At 37.8% G+C, this 23155-nt stretch overlaps 1 protein-coding gene across 6 annotated transcripts in view; it reads right to left on the reverse strand.

The window, feature by feature from the left end:
- Nucleotides 1-23155, reverse strand: part of RORA (RAR related orphan receptor A) — an 890206-nt gene that overhangs the window by 98798 nt on the left and 768253 nt on the right. The window contains exon 1 of one of the 6 annotated variants that reach the window (XM_043989397.1): nt 14080-14203. The exons of 3 other annotated variants lie outside the window; for them this stretch is intronic. In XM_043989397.1, the coding sequence (XP_043845332.1) occupies nt 14080-14092 (13 nt within the window). In that variant the 5' untranslated portion in view covers nt 14093-14203. Of the gene's footprint in view, nt 1-12082; nt 12297-13980; nt 14051-14079; nt 14204-23155 lie in introns of those variants that run through there. 2 more of the 6 variants (XM_043989398.1, XM_043989396.1) reach the window with 2 other exon arrangements.

Raw genomic sequence — 23155 nt, forward strand, 5'->3', positions numbered from 1 at the left:
ACCCACAAAGGAGGAGAGGGAGGAGGAAAAACCAAACAAGCTCAATTTCCATACACTGGAAACCTAGGATAACATGTATAACCAGGAAAAGTCCATTTGTACCTAATGTGCTTTCCACATAAACACACATTTTCTAGGTGCATTTCTCCCTATATTGCATTAGTTTAGATTGCAATTGGCAATGCCACAGAGTAATTCAAGAAAATCAGATATTTCTGTTTTTTCTTAATCAAACAAAATTTTGATAGTGAGCCATGGGAGCTCTGGTTTACTCCATTTTCCTGCTCCTGGTCAATTATGCAATGAAGATGATGTGTGAAAATTATTTTGCATTTATAAAAGGAGTTGTCTCTGATTCCATGGGGATCTAGCTATAAAGCAGCCATGTATCTCAATACAGTTTCTTTTGTCTCGTTCTTGCTCTTTGATGTGTAACTCAGTTGAAAAATAAGCTGGGATCTCTTTGATGTTGAACTTTGAGACTTTATTGTTACTAGCATGCCTACAAGGAGAGCTGTCAGTCAATTTTTACATCTGAACACCCGTGTTTCATTATGGTACCTCTTTTACAAGCATCAACCTCTAAATACATGTTTTCAGATTCTTACTGATTACCACACTACCCTTATAGAATAATGATATACTCAAAATACAATTAAAACAACTGAATTTTTGCTAAACACCTTTAGGTAACATCTACACTGGTTTCCAACCATTTTCTTTTTAAGAAGAAAATAGCCTTGGGGGGGGGGGGCAGCTAGATGGCGAAGTGGTTAGAGCACTGGCCCAGGATTCGGGAGTGCCTGAGTTCGGATCCAGCCTCAGACACTTGACACTTACTAGCTGTGTGACCGTGGGCAGGTCACTTAACCCCCATTGCCTAAAAAGAAGAAGAAGAAGAAGAAGAAGAAGAAGAAGAAGAAGAAGAAGAAGAAGAAGAAGAAGAAGAAGAAAATAGCCTTAATGAAAATATTTTTGCAAATAAAACATTTTGAAAACACCCAAACCATCTTATTGTCTAAACATAGGTTAACCTGTATTTCTGCTAAGGAAACATTGATGTCCACAGGAGAATTACTAGCCCCACCTCAGAAAGAATGTGAATACAGGGTACAAGCAAAACAGCTCAAATCCCACCATCTACAAGTAACCTTTCCTAGTCTCCCCCTACCCGCACTGCCTCCTCAGAGATTACCTTCCATTTACCCTGTATGTATATAGTTTTTTGTATGTTTCTACCTTCATAAGTGAGCACCTGCATTTTGGCCAATCTCGGTATCCCCAGGCCTTAGCATAATGCCTGGTATATACTAGGTGCTTAATAAGTACTTGTTGACTGACTGACAATAGACTTGTGAGAATATTCACAAAATTTTAGGAAGTCCTAACAGATTTCAAATAACTTCATTTGTTTTGCAACAATGGCTGAAACCCAACACTTCAGCTTGAAATTGTTTGCCTATGAAACAAACATTTACTCTTGAAAATATTTCTCCAAACAATATCATAATTAGAAAATACTTGCTGGTATTGGCACAACTTAAGTCAGACAATTTTTTTTCAATGTGCTTGGAGAGAGCTGGTAGGTCGGTAAGTCCCTACCTACTTACAATGCATTCATGTATGTGCATTATGTATGTACAAGTTCTCAAGTGGATGCCTCTATTTTTAAACATGGAATGTGTTAATTTTTAATGTTCTTGTTATCATGAGCAGCATAGTATCTCCCGATAGGCTTCACTTTTCAGGCTCATTGACTAGTTTCTGGTACTACTGGACAACAGGAAATACTTTTGGCAGAACCTCCATAAAAGAAAAATACAAGTTGACATTGCTGACTTCTTGCAACTCTTGTTTATGTCTACCTGCGATTAAAAAAAGTTTTAAGATAAACCAAGAGTTTTGTACCATCAGTTCTAAAGTGAGGAAATATAATATTAGTGTCATAAGAAAATCTAGATGTTACTTTTCTTTTACAAATTGAGAAAAAAGCCATGTTTTGCTTGTTAAGAAATTGAGAATCGAATGCCCAAAGAGGTTCCATCTCTTGGGTTTCTGTAGGAATAAAATAAATGTTGTAGATTAGTGATGTGATGATGAAAGCAGTGTTAAAATTCTTATTTATTTCCCTCTTGGAGAGTGTAACCTCCTTGAAGGTAACAAGTTTTATTTTTTTCTTTAGATCCACAGAATCCAGCATAGTGCCTGGCACAGAGTAAATATTCAATGAATGCTTATTAAATTGAATTTCAATTTAAGTACATTTTGGGAGTTTTAATTCAACCATCAAAATTTTTAAAAAATGTTTTGGGACTAAAATTTGATAGTCAATATACAGGTGTCAAATATAAGAACCCAGTCTGGAAACCTTTAGTATTACTATACTTAATCTAGCTGAGTAGGTTACAAAGTGATTCTAAAGATCTATTTTTAAAAATCTATTATAAAATTGAAAACCAGTAGCTGATTAGGTACTATTTGACTCAACTTTTTTGGTATCTGGGGCAGGGAAGGATAAAAAAGAAAGAAAATTTGAACAAGTCTTGAACCAAAAAAACCCAAAACAAATTACTACTCTACCAGAGGCTTGCAGCATCATCCAGTATCAGGATTGGGTTTGTATGGAATCAGAATATGAAAAATGAAGAAATCCTAGAAATCATCAGACCTAATCCTTTCATTTTACAAAGGAAGAAACTGAGGTCCAGTGGAATTAAGCAATTTGACCATGGTTATACAACTAACTAATTGTAAAACTAAACCCAAAGTCTTTGTTTCCTAATCTAGTATTCTAACTATACCACACTACCATGGCATCAAATTTTTGTTTGTTGCTGAATATGGGAAAAATATTAATGGTTTCCCCAAGAGTCAGAATTTCTAACTTCTAGGGAACAATCACATATATTATTTAGTGTCGACAGAATAACAAGGTTAAGATTTATGAAATTCATAGCACACATAGAAGCACAGTTCATAGGCAAAGCAAACTGCTTCATAGTATAGATAGGAACAAATCCTTACAAAGGGACCACAAATATAAGCTATGAACCACAAAAGTGGTCTTCTGGGCCTCTCAGGTATGATTTCCCTTTTGCCCATTCTCATTTGTACTCTAATCGACAACAAGCCAAATGAACTTTAACTCAAGTAGGCACCAAACATACTGGAAAATCAATATAATGGTTTAAAGTTGACATAGAGAAACTGTTTTTACTCAATAATATTACCATACTTATATGAATATTACATGAATTCAATAAGGGAAATTTGTGTTTAATTCAGTGTCTTGAATCTAACCTATTTCTTGCATTTTTCCTTTGAAGCAAACAATGCTCAGCAACCTCCACAAATGAAAGTACTATCTTATTCTTAACTATATCAACCTTTAATTTTTTTCCTGTTAGAATTCCTAAGTATTCTATTCTAGTTTAAATGACACTTGACAGAATCTACAAAACTCTTGATATAGTAACTGAAAACTGGTTCAGTTTAATTCAATTTCCCACTGCATGTTTCAAATCCTGAGATGAGGGTACAAGCTAATACTTCTCATATAGCACTTAAGTTCTTAACTTAGGATTCCATTAACTTATTTTTAAAACATATATTTTTATAATTATATTTCAATATAATTTATTTTCTTAGTAACCATATATTTATTTTACTTTATGAATTTAAGGCCATTATTCTGAGAAGGGGGCAGCTAAGTGGCACAGTGGATAGAGTGCTGGGCCTGGAGTCAGGAAAACATCTTCCTGAGTTCAATTCTGGCCTCAGACACTTACTAGCTGGGTGACCCTGAGCATGTCACGTAACCCTTTTTGCCTCAGTTTCCTCATCTGTAAAATGAGCTGGAGAAGGAAATGACAAACCCCTCCAGTATCTTTGCCAAGAGAGCCAAAAATAGGGTCATGAAAAGTCGGACATGACTGGAAAATGACTGACGTTCTAAGAAGGGGTACACAGGCTTCTCCAGGCTGCCAAAGAGGTTTATCACATAAAAAAAGGCTAAGAGCCCTTGAAATAGCAGAACATTAATGAAAAATACAGCTTGAAAAAATGTTATAGTCTGATTCATACATTTACATAGACTTATTCTTTACTGCATAATCTTAAAAATAAATGTCACAGAAGATGATGATTGTTTTGAAGATTATTTATTTCACATAGGGCACTCTTCTTTTAATCAGAGGGGGAATCCATTAGGAACTGAACTCCTGTTCTGTGAAATCCTTATAGATGATCTGTCTGACATAAAGCTTCTAAAGTAACTGCAAACAAGAAACAAACTCTGCTTATATACACAAGTCTGAGAACAACGATTGTTACTTGAGTCCAAATTAGGAGCCCAATGGCAGCATAAAATTCACTGAAACATTTGAATTTAAAAAGTTTTTTTTAAAGTAACAATGACAGTAAACTGCACTGTATGTTTAAAGAAACAGAAAGTAAAAGTTTTTATCTGGATTGCAACAGAAGAGTTAAACTATATTCTGTTTTTCCATATGTCATTGTACAACTTAATATCAAATGCTTGTTAAATCCCATTATTTATTCTACGGATAATGAAAACCAATTATGAATACATTTCTACCTAAGTATCTATTATTGTATTTCTCACAGCACTTGGAAGTGAGCTTAAATCAAGAATACAAACTATATTTATCAACTAAGTTAAATATACTTAAATGCACCAAGTAAATTTTTTACATTTTTTTTGACAAGAAGAGATGTCTCTGACAGTTTTAGGGTTTAAGTTGTTTTAATTTATGTCTTTCAGTTATTTCCCCATCTTTTTTAGTTAAAAAAAAGTCTATAGATTTAAGGAATGAAAGCACTAAGACAACATTAAGTCAATTAGATAAGGCTAGAAGCTATATTTTTTTAAAATTTAGGTTAAAACTTGGGAAAATATAACATAGGCAAGGCAGTGTAATTCAGTGGTCTTGGGTTTACGACTACCTGGATGGCCTTGGTTAAGTTATATAATTTCTGTGGACCTCAATTTTCTTATCTGTAAAATGAAGGGGTTGAATGGGGTCACCTCCAAGTTTTCTTCTAGCTCTAAATTTATGATCCTCTGCTCTTCTCAGGCAGAAATCTATAACTGGTTGTTCCCCGCCCCCAAAGCACAAAACCATAGTTATTCCTGCAATACAGTCAAGAAGAGTGAAATATAGAAACCCATCACTTCCTTTAACTTCAATTTATTTTTAAAAATCAAAGGTGACTGCTAAGCTTCCCATTTCCTCCAAAGGAGTACTTTTCTTGCATCTGATTTTTCTAAACAATTGTGCGGCTGGTTAACATGCATAATTCTGAAACCTATCTGTGATGGGAGATGCAGGGCACACTATTGCAACTTGGAAAATAATTCCATTGGCAATAATATGGTTTTTATCCTTCATGAGCCTGAAGCCACTAGAGGGCATCCTTGACTCAGAGCTGGCACAGAATTGTGTGGAAAGCCATCACATTCAAGCTCTTTCTTCCTATGCACTTTTAATTAGGTTGAGTATTTATCTTTGATTTATCCAAGTTTACAACAATTAATTTCAGACTGATGGGAAACATTAATTTTCAATAAGGAAACGACTAACATCTTTTAGACAGGCACAGTAAGGGGCAAAGACATGGTATAACTTAAGATGGGATTGGAAAATATTCTAATTTAAGTGCTTTCAAACAGGGCAGTCTTGAAAGTTTAGGGGAAAAATTATATTAGAAATTTTAAACAACTTTTATTATTCTTTCCTCTCCCTATGACCTAGCCCTTCCATGTTATAATACAAGTCCAATGAGCACAAATGAAATGTTCCATCTCCCTTCATATCCCTTGTACCAGGCTCTGTACACAGTGGGCACTTAAGTAATGTTTGTGAATAGAACTGGCTTATGTCATGAGGAGGAGGCTTTTGATCATCTAGTCTATTTAGAGGTTCCTCCTTCAGGCCCTGTTCAAAAAGGTCTCTTCTGAATATGTTTACAAGGATTCTCCCTTAGCTATCACTCATAGTGGGGTGGGGATGGGGGGGGGGGCGGGTAGGAAAACATGCCAAAAGTCAGGAACATTACATCTCCAAGTTTATCTACTAAAAAAGCATATTAAAACTAGAATATGAGTTTGTGAATACTCCTCTTGCACTAAATAAATGGGGCCATAGTCCAATTGCTTCATTAATGACTAGCCCTTTCTAAAGATTAAGTGTTGGAACAGATCATCTGAGTTACAACCTTCCAAATAATCTCATGCAAGGTTAATGATACTCACTTTGATCCTCTTATATCAGAAGAGGACTTAATAAAAATCATAAAGGAACATGTCTAACAGTAGGCAGATAGAATAACTCCTTTTAAATAGAATAATTTTTAAATAGTAATTTAAATATATTAGATTCAGAAGAGCATTAATTAATTGAATCTCCTCTTCTCTTCTCTCCCATAAACTGCAGTGAAGAATTCCGATATCTCTATATAAATTCACATATCACATCTCAAATCATCTTGCCTTTCAGAAAGGAAAATATTAAAAGGAAAGCTAGCTGGATCAGGAGTCAGAAGACCTGGGTTTTCATCATACTGTAATACTTATTAGCTATTTGACATTTGGCAAATAGCTGAGCCTCAGTTGCCTTTTCTGTTTAAAAAAATTAGGAGATGGAAGAAATAATATTACCTTTCCTGTCACTGTCACTGTCATAGGATTACTGTTAAAGATCAAACCAGGACATTTGAAAAATATAAAGTTGAAGGTATTTTTCAAATAAATAACAAATGTTATTTGCCTTCCATTTATGATATACCTAGTACATTCAGAAACAGACCAAAGATAAAAAATGAAACCCAGAATAAGTATATAGCATTAATTTAACATATACTCTTTCCTTGCCAAGAACAGCTGGATATTTTAAAGTTTTCCAAGTTAACTACATCAAAATATGACAACTTCTAGTTCTCACATTTTATCAGAAACATGATCACTGGTCAATTTCCCTCAATTTTGCCCATTTCCCATCATACTGTGTTGTTACACGTTAAAATATCTTTCCTCTGTTTTTACCTCTCTATAAAGCTGGTACAAAGAATATGTCATATAATGTTATAGTTGATAATGAGAGATTCAAAAATTCTCACTATGAATCTCATTGCCTGACTCAAAAGACTACAAGGATGATGGCAATGGAGATGAGGGGTTAAATCATGTAAGAAACACAGTTTGGAAATCATCCTCTAATGAGGGTAAGTTTACAGCCAGACTTTTAGCATGATACTTCAATCTACAGCTCAGGTACCAGTGGCTTTCCATCTGCCACACACCATAAATACACACAAAAGACAATTATTATGTGGAAAGAACATGAAATTTTTGGTGCTATTTATTGCTACACAATCTGTCGTACTACTAAAATTTAAAAGTATTTCTGCAGTTAAATCATATTTCATTTTCACTAGTAAATAACTAACAAAAGTAAAATGTACGTTGCTAGAATAATTTTCCTACAATGATATACTTTTATTGAATTTCTTGCACAAAGGAACTTTTACTGATCCTAAAAGCATCATGAAAGACATTTTAAAAACTCCTCAAATACAGGAAAACTGAACCTAACCTTCCATAAAAATGGGCAAAAACTAAACATCCTTTTGCAGATCCTCCTATAGGACAAGTATTTTAAATTTATTTGCCTGCTTCTTTTTAAAGCTTTAAATGAGCTGATATCTTGTAGAGAGTAGATTTTGAAGTTGAGTAGTACCGTTCACACACAAGCCTTTTCAGTTAAATATTTATTTCATTAATTTTACCATATAGCTTCTCACAGGGAAAGCAGGATACTAAGAATAAATCAATCATGTACCAATATCTATTTTGGATATGGAAAATTTGCACAAAGTATTTGCTTTTTTAATCTAAAGTACTTTATCGGGCCTAAATGACAAGATTTGAAGCACTGTCTCATACGAAATAATCATCGTAAAAATGAAAGGATGATTCTAGTCTTCCTCAAAAGCGGGACAACTCTGGAGAAATCATTTATTGGCAGTCCTATATGAGTGAAAATTGTATTATGATATCCTTGAGTATGAAGCTTTCTGGAGGAGGGCTTGGTGCCCTGTAAAATATGTTCAAAAAGAAGCAGTTATTTAAAAATCATGTTTCATTTTCAAACTCTTGTAGAACTTGCATTGGACAAACATCTTTTACTTTTGCCACAGACTGAAAACAGAAAAATGTCAGAACAAGATGATCCCAGTTGCTACATTCTTTTAAAAAGTGGCCATTTCTTTTCCTCCTTTGAACTCAAGGCTGAACACTCAGCCTTGTAGTGAGTGACAGCATTAGCCATCCTGGGCTGGAGATGCAACCTTCACCCTCTTTCAACCCTACATTTTCAAAGGTCAGCCAACCCAACCAAGAAGTCCCTGCTAGTGATGTCTAAGATGATGACACCAATGTTCTTACCAAATGACTGTGGGAATTCAAAGGCTCTAAAAATATAAGACCACACTTAGAGATGAAAATGCCATGAATCATTAAACTATAAAGCATACTTAAGATGGTAAGGTAACCAACCTGTATTTGTACAGGAATGGTTCAGGCTTAAAAAAAAAAAGCACCTTTATGATGGTACATTTATTTCCTTTGACTGTACTCATCACTCCTAAACTTCCATCTGCATTTGGTTGAGTTAAGGAGACCCATTAAGCAAAGGAATATGATGCGTTGTGGGTGAATATATATATACCCCATTTCCTTTAAATACCAGACTATGGCATGACATTTTATCAATGAATTTTTCTGATGTGCAGGACAAGTTATCCCCTGATTGTAAATGCTATGCTTCGATATTTCAGTTTGCCTTAGAAACAATCCAAATGGGATTAGAATTGCATTGGTAATTTAATAAACAAAAACAAAACTGAAAGATGAGGATATAAATTTGCTCAAATGAAGATTTATTACCTCGAAGTATAAAATCACTTTAAGCCTAAACTCATTTGACAACTAACACAGAGGAAGGATTTTCTTCCTTAGGTTCAGAAGGATTTGTTTAATGATATTTTTAAAATAAAAGTGAATCAGTCAACAAAGAGTGTTTCTCTTCTATGATTTCTCATTTTTCTCTTATACATATACTACAAAAAGCGATGATATAAAGAACATTTCAGTTTTTTGTACGAAAACTGATTACATATAATCTCTAACATACGGAACCAATTTGAAGAATTCAAACTGAAGGGCAGTAGGAAGTGTTTAATATGATTCCATGCCAGTGTTTCCCCCCTTAAATCCAATACAGAAACATTTATGACATTCCTTATTTTCAGACACACTACTCTTCACTGGTGCAAATTTACACTGAAGTGAGATGATCTCTTTAAAACCCAGAATGTTACAAGATCAGGAAAAAATAAAATATACTAATTACCTGGATATATTCTATTTCTCCCTTGTGCAACTAAGCTTATAGAAAAATTGCATTCCCAGGGCCTCTGATCTACTTCTCTCAGAGCACAATACTATGAATCTATCATTTTGTGGCAGCCAGAGGTCACTCCAAGACAAATGTGTAGGCAAAAGCTTTGGGGTAGGGGGAGTAATTCTCAGGAATCTATTTGTCAATTATGATATGGAATGTCACTTTGTACTAGAGATAAAAAAGCAAAAGTATATATACCAAACCAAATAAAAATGTTAAAATAAACTTTTCATACTGATAGAAAAAGAAAATAAGTAATATAGACTGTAGTTGATTAGTGAAATGCAATTCCATTTTTAAAAAATAGCCTGCTTGTCCCTCTTCCCTGTGAAATGAACACTATGTTGAAATGAGAAGATATTCACACCACAAAATAGAGCAAATCTCTTTAAGAATAAAAATAGTTACAAAATTAAGCAATTTATTCTGAAAATAGTAGAATTATATACATTAGCCAAATTACACCTGCATGATCAAAGGTTTTTAATTATCAGTTGAAAATACTAACACTGAAGGGCTGATGGGGGGGGGGGGAAGGATTTTCTTTCTTTTACTATCTTATAATTCTGTAACCTTGGTAACTCCATTCCTGGAATGACTTTCATTACTGACAACATATACACTTGTAATTTCTTTTTAGTATTTGCTTGCATTTAAAAAACAAGCTAGACATTTCCTATAAACCATGGAGAAAAGATGTAAAATTTGCACATCTTACAGGAAGATTTAATCAAAAGCAGGACGTTTTATTTTTCAAGAAGTTTCAACCTGCTGATAATTAATTTAAAAGATGTCACCCAATCTCTACTAAGGAAGGCAAAGCTCTGAGATCCAAAAGTAAAACCTATGTTTATTATTGGTGCCCTTCATTCAGGGACTGCAACAAAGCTCAAATCTAGCAAACCTTTAACCAAGTCATCAAACCTAGAACACATCAACGGGGGCAAGATTAAAACATCCGAGGGAAATGGATAGTGCATAATTAAAGGGCCTGTCCATATGAAATTGATGTGAACCTAGAATCCGTGATGCTAAAAACCAGAACCACAAGCACGTCGGCATGAGGAGCCTGTTCACAACGTTTCTGTTCTTGGTGTCCTAAACACCAGGTAAAACCGCTCTTATATCCTTCAGCGCTGACACAGGTTATCAATACACACCACGAAATTTTTCCTTCCTCACTAAAACTTCTCTTTTCCTAGACAAACTGTGGCTTCTTACCCCTTTGGAGACAGTGACAAAGGCACAGCAAACGTCACCTTTGTCACCCCCTCCCTTGGCAGCATCTAAAAGACATTGAATGTTGGTCAGACAAGGCGCAAGAGGCAGGCGACTTAAGGAGGACAAGGTTTGCAGCAATCTGTCTTGCCTTTACTGTCCCTTATGCAACGTAAATCATGCTAACCCCAACCTCTCCCTCTGGAAATCATGTGGGCAGCTAAGTTCTTTTTAAACAAACATCCGAAAACACACAGTATAAAGTGGCTCCCAAAGTTTGCGTGCGTCTCTACGTGTCAGTCGGCCTCTGGTTAGCTTCTGTCCCTGGGTCACTTTCTAAAGCTTTCTAAAACGTGGAAGGGGGAAGGAAAAGAGAGACGGAGGGGTGAATGGGCAGCGGACATTTCCCCGGTCCTGGCGGGCGCTTTTGCTCTCGGCCCACACTGGCTAGCTAAACTCCTTCCCGTCCTAGTGTCTGGAAAATCCGCCCTCCCCTGGCCTAGTTGTCCCTGGGCAGCCAGCGGTGCCGGATCTCTGTGGCCAGGACCGCTGGGAGCCCGAGGGATCAGACCTAGGCTGGGGGGGAGGGGTCAGGCTGGGACTTCGCTCGAGGGCTGACCACCGAGCAAGTGTCCACAACGGTAAGCGGGAGGGAGAGGGTGCAAATGTAGTGGAGCGGGGTATTCCCCCTTCCCCTCCACCTAAGGGGTGATAATTATGAGGTCAGCTGGAAACGCTCTAAGAAAGCGCCGCGTTCCCCTTCCCTAATCTTGTGCCCTCTCCCCCTAGTCGAGCTTTTAGGCCACGGGGAGCGCATTGGGTCAGGATCAGGTGGCACAGTGCTTTCCCCGTCCCCTCCACCCCCTCCCTAGCCAAAGGCTGGATTTGGGAAGGGGGGGGGCAGAAGGGTGTCGCAGTAGGTGTGACACCTGCCGCAGCCACCCCCCATTCCCCTACCTGCACCCCTCTTTCTCCCCGCTCCGCCGAGAGTTGCTACTGCAAACTTTCTTGCAGAAGGCAGCGCTGCCGAGCCGGCCTAGAGCGGGAAGAGGCGGTAGGGCAGCGGCCACCCAGAGACCACCCGGCAGGAAAGGAGCAAGCCGGGGCAGGAGGGGAAGGAGTTCTAGAGGGCACCTACACTTTGGGTGGGAGGGGGTAAGAAGCCGCCGCAGCTTTCAGCAGAGCTCGTCTTGCCCCAGCGCAGTTACCCAAAGCCCTGGTTTGCCCGGCCCCCTTTCCCCACAACCCCCACCCCCACCCCTTGGGAAAGACAAGCAAAATCAGTACTCCCGCTCCTCCCCCCTCACCCCCCACCTCTGCCCCCACCCCTCCTCCTCCCCGTAGCTCCCCTTCCCCCTCCTCGGCTCGGGCTCTCGGCTCACCTTTCATCGCTGCAATCACAAAATACATCATTTAAGCCGAGGTGCACAGAGCGCAGAGAGAGCGGATGGTCCGAAGCCGGAGCCCCTCTGCTGCTGCTGCTGCCTCCGCTGCCGCTACTGCTACTGCTACTGCCGCCGCCGCCGCCGCCGCCTCTTAGGCTGCTACTGCCGCCGAGGCCGCCGCCGCCCGAGCTCCAGCAGCAGCTACCGCAGCTGCCCGCCCGCCGCCGAGAGCCATCCCCAACCATATGAGGTTCCATGTGACCGGCTGACATCACGGCCGCCGCTCTGTTTACACCGCGCCCCTTTCGCTCCGGGCTGCCCCGCCCCGCCCTCCCGAGCCAGGTGAGCGCCGCCGGGCTCCCCCTACAGCCCAGCCCTCCAGACCAGGCAGGGAGCACCCCCCACCCCCCACGCCCCAGGCCAGTGTGCCCCCGCCCCCTCTCCTTGCTTTTAATTCCCCCCCCCCAAGCCAACTTTTCCTTCCTCTTCTCTTCTCAAACCATTCCCCGACCCCCGGTGTCCCGCACCTGTTGCAGAAATATATTTTGCAGGTAATGTACACACACAGGCTGCAAAAACCATTCTGGTCATCCACTCCAACTTTCCCACCCCGTGGTTAGAAATGTCCTGCCCTGCTGAAGATAGCTATCTTCCCGCACCCTCTGGGAAGTCCTAAATGCAACCACCACCCCCTCCCCCCTCCCCCCAGTTTGGACTCTGGAACCTGTCTAGTCTTTTGTTAAACTCCTTGCTGTATCCCCGGGGTCCCCCACCCCTGCCCCATTTTTTTTCGATGGGATTCTAGGCGCTAGTGGTCAAAAGAGACTGATTTTCTCAGCTTGGTTGGGGGGGGGGGAGGGGAGGAAAGGCAAGTAGACTGCTGGATCCTAAGCGAACGAAAAGGAATATTATTAGCAGAGGGAATGTGCTATTTGTTTTACACAGTAGCAGAGAACTGTAACTCTCCGGACTTTCTCACACCCACCACAGACCTTGGCGGGGGTGAGAACCGCAGACTTTAACAGACATCCCTCCAGAAGGAGATGATGATCCCGAGTCATTTTACATAACCAAGTTTGCAGACAACTGGCTACTCCTAATATCCTTGACCAATGTTCTAACCCCAAGAGGAATTCAAATACCATTTTCAAAATTTTAAAATGTTACTTAGTTGTTTTTCCCTTTGGGAACAACAGCAACAACAACAAAAATTAATCTCGCCTTTATGAAATATTGTTAATTTGAAACCAAAATTTGAAAAACAAAATAAACCCTAAATCTTGTAAGTTGTTTCTGCTTAGCTTTATGGGGAACTCGCATGTAATTAATTATTCTTCAGATGCCTTTCCCTACAATGAATGTTAAAAACAGGAGTATGTCCTTTCAATTTTAGCAAGTATATATGTAATTGAACAGAACTTTTTTTCAAATCACAGAAAACAGATCTAAGTACCTGCTGCTGAGCCTCTAAGCAATTTCCAATTGTTTTCTGTTTGTCCTATATTTCTATTTCCAACTTCAAATACAAGTTTTCCAGAAAATATTTACTTGCCTTCATTGTAATTAAACAGAGAACACTTACAGTTTTACTGTATAACAGAAATATAATTTTGCATGATTCATGCTATAATTTCTAACAGATGCATACAATCAGCATTATAGAAAGCAAGGATATATAGCTTCTACTCACACCCATTCTGCATCAGTTAAGTCTTTAGAGTTTTTTTTACCTGGTACACAAGCCAGAAAAGCATATAAGCTCACTACATCTTATACAAAATCATGGCATTTTAGACAGTCATTTCTACTAAGTTAATACTATTTAGATATTTCTTTGAAAATGAAATCCTGAAAATAAGAAAAGGAAATTATAAAAGTGTGACACAAAGACATACCCATGTTAATTCAGCTGGACAGCCATAACGAAGTGGACAAGAATGTCAAACTAATCAACCATATTCCCTGTATTATTTACAATTATGAAATTAACTTACACCACATCACCATGATGCAACCTCATCACAAAATGAAGCAACGTCACTCTATCACACTGACACCACCACACATCACTTCTCCCTTGATTTCTCTGGTTCTTCTGATGGAAAAAAGGGGAGGGAGGGAAGGAAACTCCAGTCTTTTCTTGTAGCAGGTTCCCAGATATAATTTTCTTTCCCCTGGGGCAGTAGGGGAAGGAAGCAGTAGGAGGAGGAATATCAAGGACTCTGTCCCTGGTGGTATTTTTCAATGCCCCTTGATTCAATGCTCAACAACTCAGATGTATAGCATCCAGAATTCAGCATTTTTAAAAATAACAGACTTTGGATTAAAGTAGAGAAATGTTATGTTAAAATACTTACAGTGGCATTGTAAATAATAGCAGACCATGAACTGAAAAGTGATATAATCCATTAGTTCAAGTCTGGCTGTCAGACATCTGACCCCAAGGAAGCTAATAATACTTATCTGTACTTATTTACAGTTGGTTTGAAATGAAATTGGCAATGTAGAATGACATATAAAATGCCAGGCAGTTGTAACTATGAGAGGCAGAATCAGACATAATTTTAAAATTACATGCCCTACACTGTTTACTTGAAATATTTAAGGTTCACTCACTCTTTTCCAAGATAATATGTCTAAACTTGCCCTTTAAAAAATTATTGCCTTCTCTTCTAATATCTAATAGGCAAAATATTTCCAGGTATTTTAGGGGGAGGTTGTGTTGATAAGATTTGTAAATATATGCTTCAGTTAAAGGTATCATCTGTTAATCCATGTTAAACTTCATTTTAATAAAATATACTCACAAAATTGTGGATGATAAAAATTAAGGCTACTCAAAAAACTGTACAAGGCTAGGAAATGAGCAATCTTCTGTGGAAACAAAAGGCCCCAAAGAGACTGACTAACATTAGCAATAGGTATATAAGCACAAGCATTTCATTCCATTTCTGATGAATGTTGAAACAAATAAAGCATGTAACCCACTGAAAATTTTCCTTGACTTACCAAAATATAACAAATTAATTTTTCTTAAACAACTCTTGTGTAGTTGTTTTCCCATACATCTCTAAAGAAGACAAACAATACTACTTTTTTTTTACTTACTTTACTTTTTAATTACAGTAATTAAGGGGACTGGGAGTATTTGTTTTAAATCAGATTACACCCCAAATTTGTGCTAGTTCTCTCAGAAAAAGAAGGAAGCTCAAATAATAGCTCTGAACAAATGTAATCTAGAGTCCCCCAGAGAAAGTCATAGCTCCACATGATGTCCCTGTATCCTAGGTTTTGCATTTGGATCTATGATTTAGCAAAGAGATGTATGATTTTTTTTAAATCACCTAAACAGCTCCAACATGCCTTTGAGAAAAGCTTGGCTTTTTCTGCAGGGGCCAGAGCAGCCTGTATTGGAGGATATTGACATCCATCTTCCTTTCCCATCTCAGAGGTTAACAGAAGAAATAATACTTGTCTTTCTAAGAGTAGTTTTAATTTTATACCATAGAGAAGCTGAGTCCATGGTGTACCAGATTGAGTAATGTAGTGCTCTTGGCAAGAATGGCAGATTGTTGGAACAACAAATGAGTCCATAGCCTGACCCTAGCTTATAATGCAAGGGTGATTTCTAGTTTTGCTGATCTGTTTTAAAGGAGGAAATCTTTGGCTCTGACTGTGGATCTTTCTCTGACCCTGATTTTCTCTATCCAGTACTGGTATGGAAGCTTGTTAAATCAATTAATTTATTTCTTAGCTCTACAAGAAAGGGATCAGTGAAAGGTCAATGTGGTCCCAGTCAGCCAGACTAAGCTGTCTTTTGCCATTGTTTTGTTGATGCACTTACAACACCTTTAGTAGTTGGGACATTCTCAGTGACCTATAGTCAAGACACCTCATCTCTCCTATACTACATAAAACCAGGCCAAAAAGGAATTTCATAGAAAACCTAGGAGCTAATGAGAAACATATTTACATTCTGGAAGTGGGACTGTTTCCACTGAGTTACAATGAATCAACATCTCATAAAAGGAGAATTGTACCTGGAGTGACATCTATGATTTCTATCAACCATAGAGGGTATGGGCTCTTGGGTTTTACATGGTAAATATTGAGAAGAGCAAAAATAGATCATCACATTCTAACATTTTCAAGCTGGAAGCAATTAGAGCCTCCCCCACCCAGTTTTCAGATGAGGAAACTGAGACCCAGAGAGGGTAAGAGACTAAGTCAAGTCTTATAGCTTATTTCTGCCAGAGCAGGGACTCAAATCAAGATCTTTTGACACCCAATTCTGCTGTTCTTTCCACTGACTAACTGGAACTTTCCATATACCCTATTAATAGTGGAAAGAGCATAAAACTTAAGGCAGAAGACCTGGGCTCAGTCCCAGCTTGGCTTACCAACTACTAGGCAATTTACTCATACTCATTGAGTCTCAGATACCTCATCTATCTGTAAATGGGGATAATATATCTGCCCTACCCAGTTCTGACTGAAAATGGATGTCAAAACACTTTGTAACCTTAGAACACAGCATGAGCCGTTATCTGTGGTAATGAAGTCTGTAGGTCACATTTTGCATGACTGATATTAATGAATGATCCCCAACCTTTCAAGAATTACAATTCCCTCCCTCCCCCAATTTACCCCTAACATACATATAAGGAAGGGTTACACAACTTTGTCCTTCCTCCCAAAATCTGTGGTTAGGAGGTAAACATATTGATTAGGCTTATCGCACTTGTAACTTTTTTAAAACATAAGATAACCACAGAAATACAGGTCACACAGAATCATTGTGTTTCTGTGGTAATAGGACATAACCATTAGGACACATTTTTTTTGGGGGGGGGGTAGAGTTCTTTTTAACCTTGACCTGTGATTTCATCAGTGTAGAGAACTGCGCAATATAGAAACTCCTATGCATTGATGAATAGAAACAACTCTTCTGTAACTTGGACTTGGAGAATTGCCTAGGGCCTTGTGAGGTGAAGAGACTTCCTCATGGCTACACTGATATTAAGTTTTTGGCCACACTCAAACCCAAGACTTAATGATTCCAAAGTTGAATATATTACACCTGGCTGCCCCTCTTTGTATAAGTATGAAGATGGAATTCCATAGAAGTCAATTTACTGAGATAGTTTAAAACTCCATAAATGAGGGCAACGTTAGCTCAGTAAATCAGTTTATACACTATCGTGCTATTCTTCTTGGGTGACTTGCAACTAAAAGTCATTAGTGTAGCCATTTGTTTAATGGGACATTAATAGTGAAAGATTTGATTGGACACATGAAATTTCCCAGTCAATCAAACCCTTAGGGCAGGGACATTGTGAATTGTCTTTCATACATGTATTAGGAAACAAAGAGAAGTTTTCATTTTGTAACCATCACAATGAGGAAAAGGGGCAAAGTTCATATAAAGGCAGAAAGGAGCTACCTTCATAAAGGAACTAAACGTGTAAAAAAAAAAAAGATGATGGCTTATCCCATCATCCAAGGAGCAGATACCTGGCTACTTCTATACATACCAGACCAGCAAAAAAAGAGAAACTTAACTAAGTCCAGAGAGTATCCCTCTGCTTGTCTTTATGAAATACCCATTAGCAGAAAGGAGAAAATGAAGCCCTTTGGTAGAGAATAGATAGTAGCCAATAGTAAATGCTTGATTTTTTAAATGCTTAATTGTTAGTTGCCATTATTTTTCATTTCCTCCTTCTTAGGTTATCCTCTTTTGTCTCTCCTGATCTGTGCCTATGCCTGTCATCAAGTCTAGATGAACATTTACCTCCTTGGAGAAGCCTTCTCTGATTAATCCCATCCTACTTAATTACTTTCTAATTCTTCTTTCTCTCTTCTCTGGAGTATAGGTTGTCCATTTCAGCACAGACTTGTCATGGTGCTATGTGGTTGTCCTTTCATTTGTTTATGCCTTATTCTCCTTGCTGGGGTATAAGCACTTCCAGAACTTGGACAACAGCTTCTACTACTTTTACATCCCCCAGTGGGACCTGGTAAAATGCTACGCATGTAATATAGACTCCATAAATTAATGTTGAATGGGGGGCAGCTAGGTGGCACAGTGGATAGAGCACCGGCCCTGGAATCAGGAGTACCTGAGTTCAAATCCGGCCTCAGACCCTTAACACTTACTAGCTGTGTGACCTTGGGCAAGTCACTTAACCCCAATTGCTTCACTAAAAAAAATTAAATTAAATTAAAAATAAATTAAAAATAAAAAAATAGGGGCAGCTAGGTGGTGCAGTGGATAGAGTACCGGCCCTGGAGTCAGGAGTACCTGAGTTCAAATCCGGCCTCACACACTTAACACTTACTAGCTGTGTGACCCTGGGCAAGTCACTTAACCCCAATTGCCTCACTAAAAAAAAAAAAATAAAAAAAATAAATTAATGTTGAATGAATAAGTGCGGGGCAGGGAAGGGGAACTGGCTCTTTAGGAAAGAAATTTCTTTGCAGCTCACCTTCCCAGTGTTATTTTTTAAGGATTTAAAGCCAGTTGTATAGCTTTGAAGTAAAACTACACTTTAAATTAATTTATGTTTCTTATCAGTTCTATGATTTGATTAGTGTAGGAAGCTTTTGGTGAGGAACTTCCTCTACCAAAATAACTTAGCATCTCAACAATTTATATAGTCTTAAAGAGTTGCCTAGTACATTGAGAGCTTAAGGGATTTTCCCAGGGTCGTATAGTGAGCATATGTCAGAAGCAAGCCTTAAACCCAGGTTTTCCTGGCTCTGAGATAAGATTTCTATCTACTGTGCCATACTGTTTCCAAATTAAAATTACTAGCCCACAGTTATATAGTGCTTTCTTCCATCAAAGTCCTACTTTAAAGGCTAATTGTAGCATAAAAGTGAACCTGGGTTCTTAAAGTATATTCTAGAAGCTCTCACACTGATAAACTAGCTTGAAGTATAGACCTGGCAACAGACAGGTTTTGTAGTCTGAGAGCCAGTTTAGCTAGTCTGGAGAGACTCATCATCCAGTGTTTGGCCACAAGGTGATGCATTTCTATTCCTATCTTATTCACAGTTAAGGCACAGAAATGTGAGATCTACATGGTGGAAGAATTGTTCACATGCCTCTCAAAAGTATTGAACTATATTGTGCTTTTAAGATTTACAAAGCACTTTGATCAATCAATCAACAAGCATTTCTCAAGCACTAACAAAGTTCCAGGAACTATTTTAAGTGCCAGGGATATAAAGAAAAAAGTTGAAATCATTGTTTCAAGGAGCTTACATTCTAATGGGGAGACAGCATTTATATATGTATATTCATATATAAGTGTATGCAGACCATATAAAAGATGAAGGTAAGGTAGTTTGGGGAGGTGGTAATACACATATTAGTATTCTCATTCTAAAGATGAGGAAACAGGCTCAAAGTCTTTAAGTGGTTTACCCATATTTATATACATCTAGGACTAGTATCAGTATCTCTTGATTCCAAGTACAATTTTATTTACCCTACCATACCATGGAAGAAGAAGCAAAATAGAGATGGATGTTGGGGTTTTTGTTTGTTTGTTTTTATTACCAGGGACTTAAAATATACAAGGAACACTTCTGGAAATGGTTCATTTAAAAAATCATTTGACCTATTTCAGGTTCTGTGAAAGCATCTTTATTGACAAAGATGTTTGTGATTCATTTAATAAATGTTCCATCTTAAAAACACTATTTCAAATAATGGAAAAAGGTGGACATTTGTAGATGCTTTCCCTCATTTTTCTTACTTGTAATTAAGAACCATAAAGTAATAGATCTGTCTCAGAAAATTTAAGTCTCAGCTCTCTACTTCAAGGACAAAAAGAAAAAAAATATTTTTCTTTTGTAAGGAAAAAATGTTGGCATTTATTCAAGTAAACTAATCAATTATTCTGTGATTTGCAATATGCTTTTTATGACTATTGACATTTCAGTCAGTTGTGCTATATGTCAATAGTGGTTTTAATGTTCACATTTAAGCTACAGCTTACAGAATGACATTCATCTAAGTTGACACTGTCTGATCAGAAGTCTATTTGCTACTCCCAGAAGCCAGTTTATATTATTTATGTGTGACACTGCACTGAAGTAAGATTCATGTGAAAACTAAAACAATGATGCTGTGTTGGTGTTTTGATCAAACATTCCAGATCCTGTACAACTTTGTAAGTTCATAGTTTTTGCAAAACATAAAACTTCTTTCTTGATCCAAGAACTATCCTCCCCACCCCACCCCCCCATATGAAAGACGGAAAGAAATTGCATCAAATCTTCCACTCTGTAGTCTTAAAACCTAGCAATGGACTTTTGCTATCTATGTAGCTCAATGACAAGCTCTAGAAAAGAATGAATTTTCCAAAATTAATACCCTTTATGTAGACAAGACCAAGGTTTCATAAGTGTTCAGAAATAGCTTGTTTTTCCTTACATTTGATACTGATCAATATTTTTGAATTAATTGGCAAACTTCTTTATAGCTTGAAAATTATGACTCTAATGAAATTTAGGCAAGTATGCAAGAAATTTTATCACCAGCTTCTGCAATGTAGCAGGATTAGCATGTATAATTATGAATTATTGCACAATGCAATAAATTAATTACTTGCTAATGGAGAAACATATTGTACATAGTTGTAATTACCCTGTTTGAAAGTAATGCTTCCATTTGTGTATTTAAGAAACCACTTGATGTACAATAAATTAACTCTTAAGAGTTGGGCTTTTCTGCATTGCAAAATTTTAAAACAATTCTTAAAACTCTTAGTGAAATGCTGGCCATAAACAGAAAATGAAACATCAATGATAAAAACAACTACTATGGTAATTTATCTTCTTAGAAGGTTGCCTGGGGCATCGAGAGGGTAAGTAACTAGTCTGTAGTCTCACAGGGGATATGTGCCAGAGATCACAGGTCTGCTCCCAAGCCCTGTTCACTCTCTCCATGAGCCATGGTACCTCTCAGTCTCGAGATATTGGCACAACACACAACATTTTGCCATGGAGAATACATTTTAAAATTTTATAGTGGATAGAGCACCGGCCCTGGAGTCAGGAGGACCTGAGTTCAAATCCAGTCTCAGACACTTAACACTTACTGGCTGTGTGACCATGGGCAAGTCACTTAACCCCAATTGCCTCACCAAATATATATATATATAAAATTAAATTGAAAGAAGTTGAATTGTTTGTTTAGTGAGACAGTTTAGGAATTGAGTTTAGTATTCAGAAGCTATTTGCATAATTAGATTTGTTGTAAAGGTGACTATTACTATAAGGGACACAAAAAGTCCAATTTCCCCTTTGTTCAGGCTGCTTGTGTGAATGTCCTATGGAACAAGGGTTTTGTAAAGCAGAATACAAAGGTGATTTGATTTACAACACCTTGGCATCTTTCAAGATGACCCCAATCAATTGGCACAACCTTTACAAGAGGGGGGAGTGTAGATGGAAGTAAATCACAGAGCTGGAAGGGACCTCGAAAGGTCACATAGTCTAAATAGGTGAATACCTAAACTATCCCAAACAGATGTTTGCTCATCATGAAATAATTACATAGATAAGCCAGAAATGTCTTTTTTAATATTATTTTTTATAATAGTCAAAGGTCAAGTCGCCATTTCACTGGGCAATTTAAGTCAAATGGACATTCTCTTCTTATGATTCATGCATAAATTAGAAATACTATAGTCTGGAGTTTTCAATATCTATCAAGAAGCCAGTAAGGACAGTTCCTTGTTACTATATTAGAACTAAACTTTACAAAGCAAAAAAGGAAGAAAAAAAAAGAAAAAGAAATATATTTTACATGTCTGTAGCAACCCCTGATGAGTTCTACTGTAATATCAATTACTGTCCATGTTGATTTGTACTAACGGTATTATGTAGCCTATGAATAAAGGAAAAATGTATCTTATATTCTCAACTTTAATGACACTTTCTGAGGTTGATATATTTCAAGTCAGAAGAATTCCATTACTAGCTCATTGTTTGTCAATGATAGGCTATATCCATGAGGAAGAAAATAGTATTATATTAGTATATAATATTAAACAATGCTATAATTGAGGCAGCTAGGTGGTAAAGTGGATAGAGCACTGGGCCTGGAGTCAGGAAGACTTACAGTCTAATATAAACTCAGACATATCCTAGTTATATGACCCTGGGTAAGTCAGTTAACCTCTTTTTGCCTCAGTTTCCTCATCTGTAAAAATGGGAATAATAACAACATCTAGCTCCCAAGGTTGTTGAAGACCAAATAAGATAATATTTGTAGAGTTTAACAGTCTGGCATATTTGTTGTTCAGTCATTTTTCAGTCATGTCTGACTTTCCATGATGCCATTTGGGACTTTCTTGGCAGAGATACTGGAATGTTTTGCCATTTCCTTCTCTAGCTTGTTTTGTAGATGAGGAAACTGAGGCAAAGAGGGTTAAGTGACTTGCCCAGGGTCACACAGCCAATAAGTGTCTGAAGTTAGATTCAAACTCAAGAAAATGAATCATTCCAGGCCTAGAATTCTTTCCACTGTGCCACCTAGCTGCCCATGGCTGGCACATAGTAGGTATTATATAAATACTAGCTATTACTATTCATGGCTATTACAAATAATAACAATAAGAGCTAACATTTATATGGCATTGTAAGGTTTGCAGAACATTGGATGGACTCATACTTAGGACATAGATCCCACAGATGTGGTGAAGTGAAAATTATGCCAGATGTAGAGTCAGAAGACCCAGCCTTGAGCCATGTAAGACCCATATAACCCTGGAAAAGTTATTAGCCCTCTTTGAGCCTCAGCTTCTCACTCTCTAAAATGAAGGAGTTGGAAAAGATGGTATCTAAAGACATGTCCAGCTCCACATTTATTGTCCGTATTTTATATATGGAGAAGCTAGGTCTCAGAAGTTAAATGACTTGCCACAGTCACAAAACTAAAAAATACCGGATCTGGGATTTGAATCCATGTTCAGCAAGGTGGTACAGTGGATAGAGCTCCAGGGCTTGCAGACAGGAAGAATCGAATTCAAACCCTGCTTCAGACATTACTAGCTG

Source organism: Dromiciops gliroides, chromosome 2 (genome assembly GCF_019393635.1).
Source record: "Dromiciops gliroides isolate mDroGli1 chromosome 2, mDroGli1.pri, whole genome shotgun sequence".
Classification (NCBI taxonomy): Eukaryota; Metazoa; Chordata; class Mammalia; order Microbiotheria; family Microbiotheriidae; genus Dromiciops; species Dromiciops gliroides.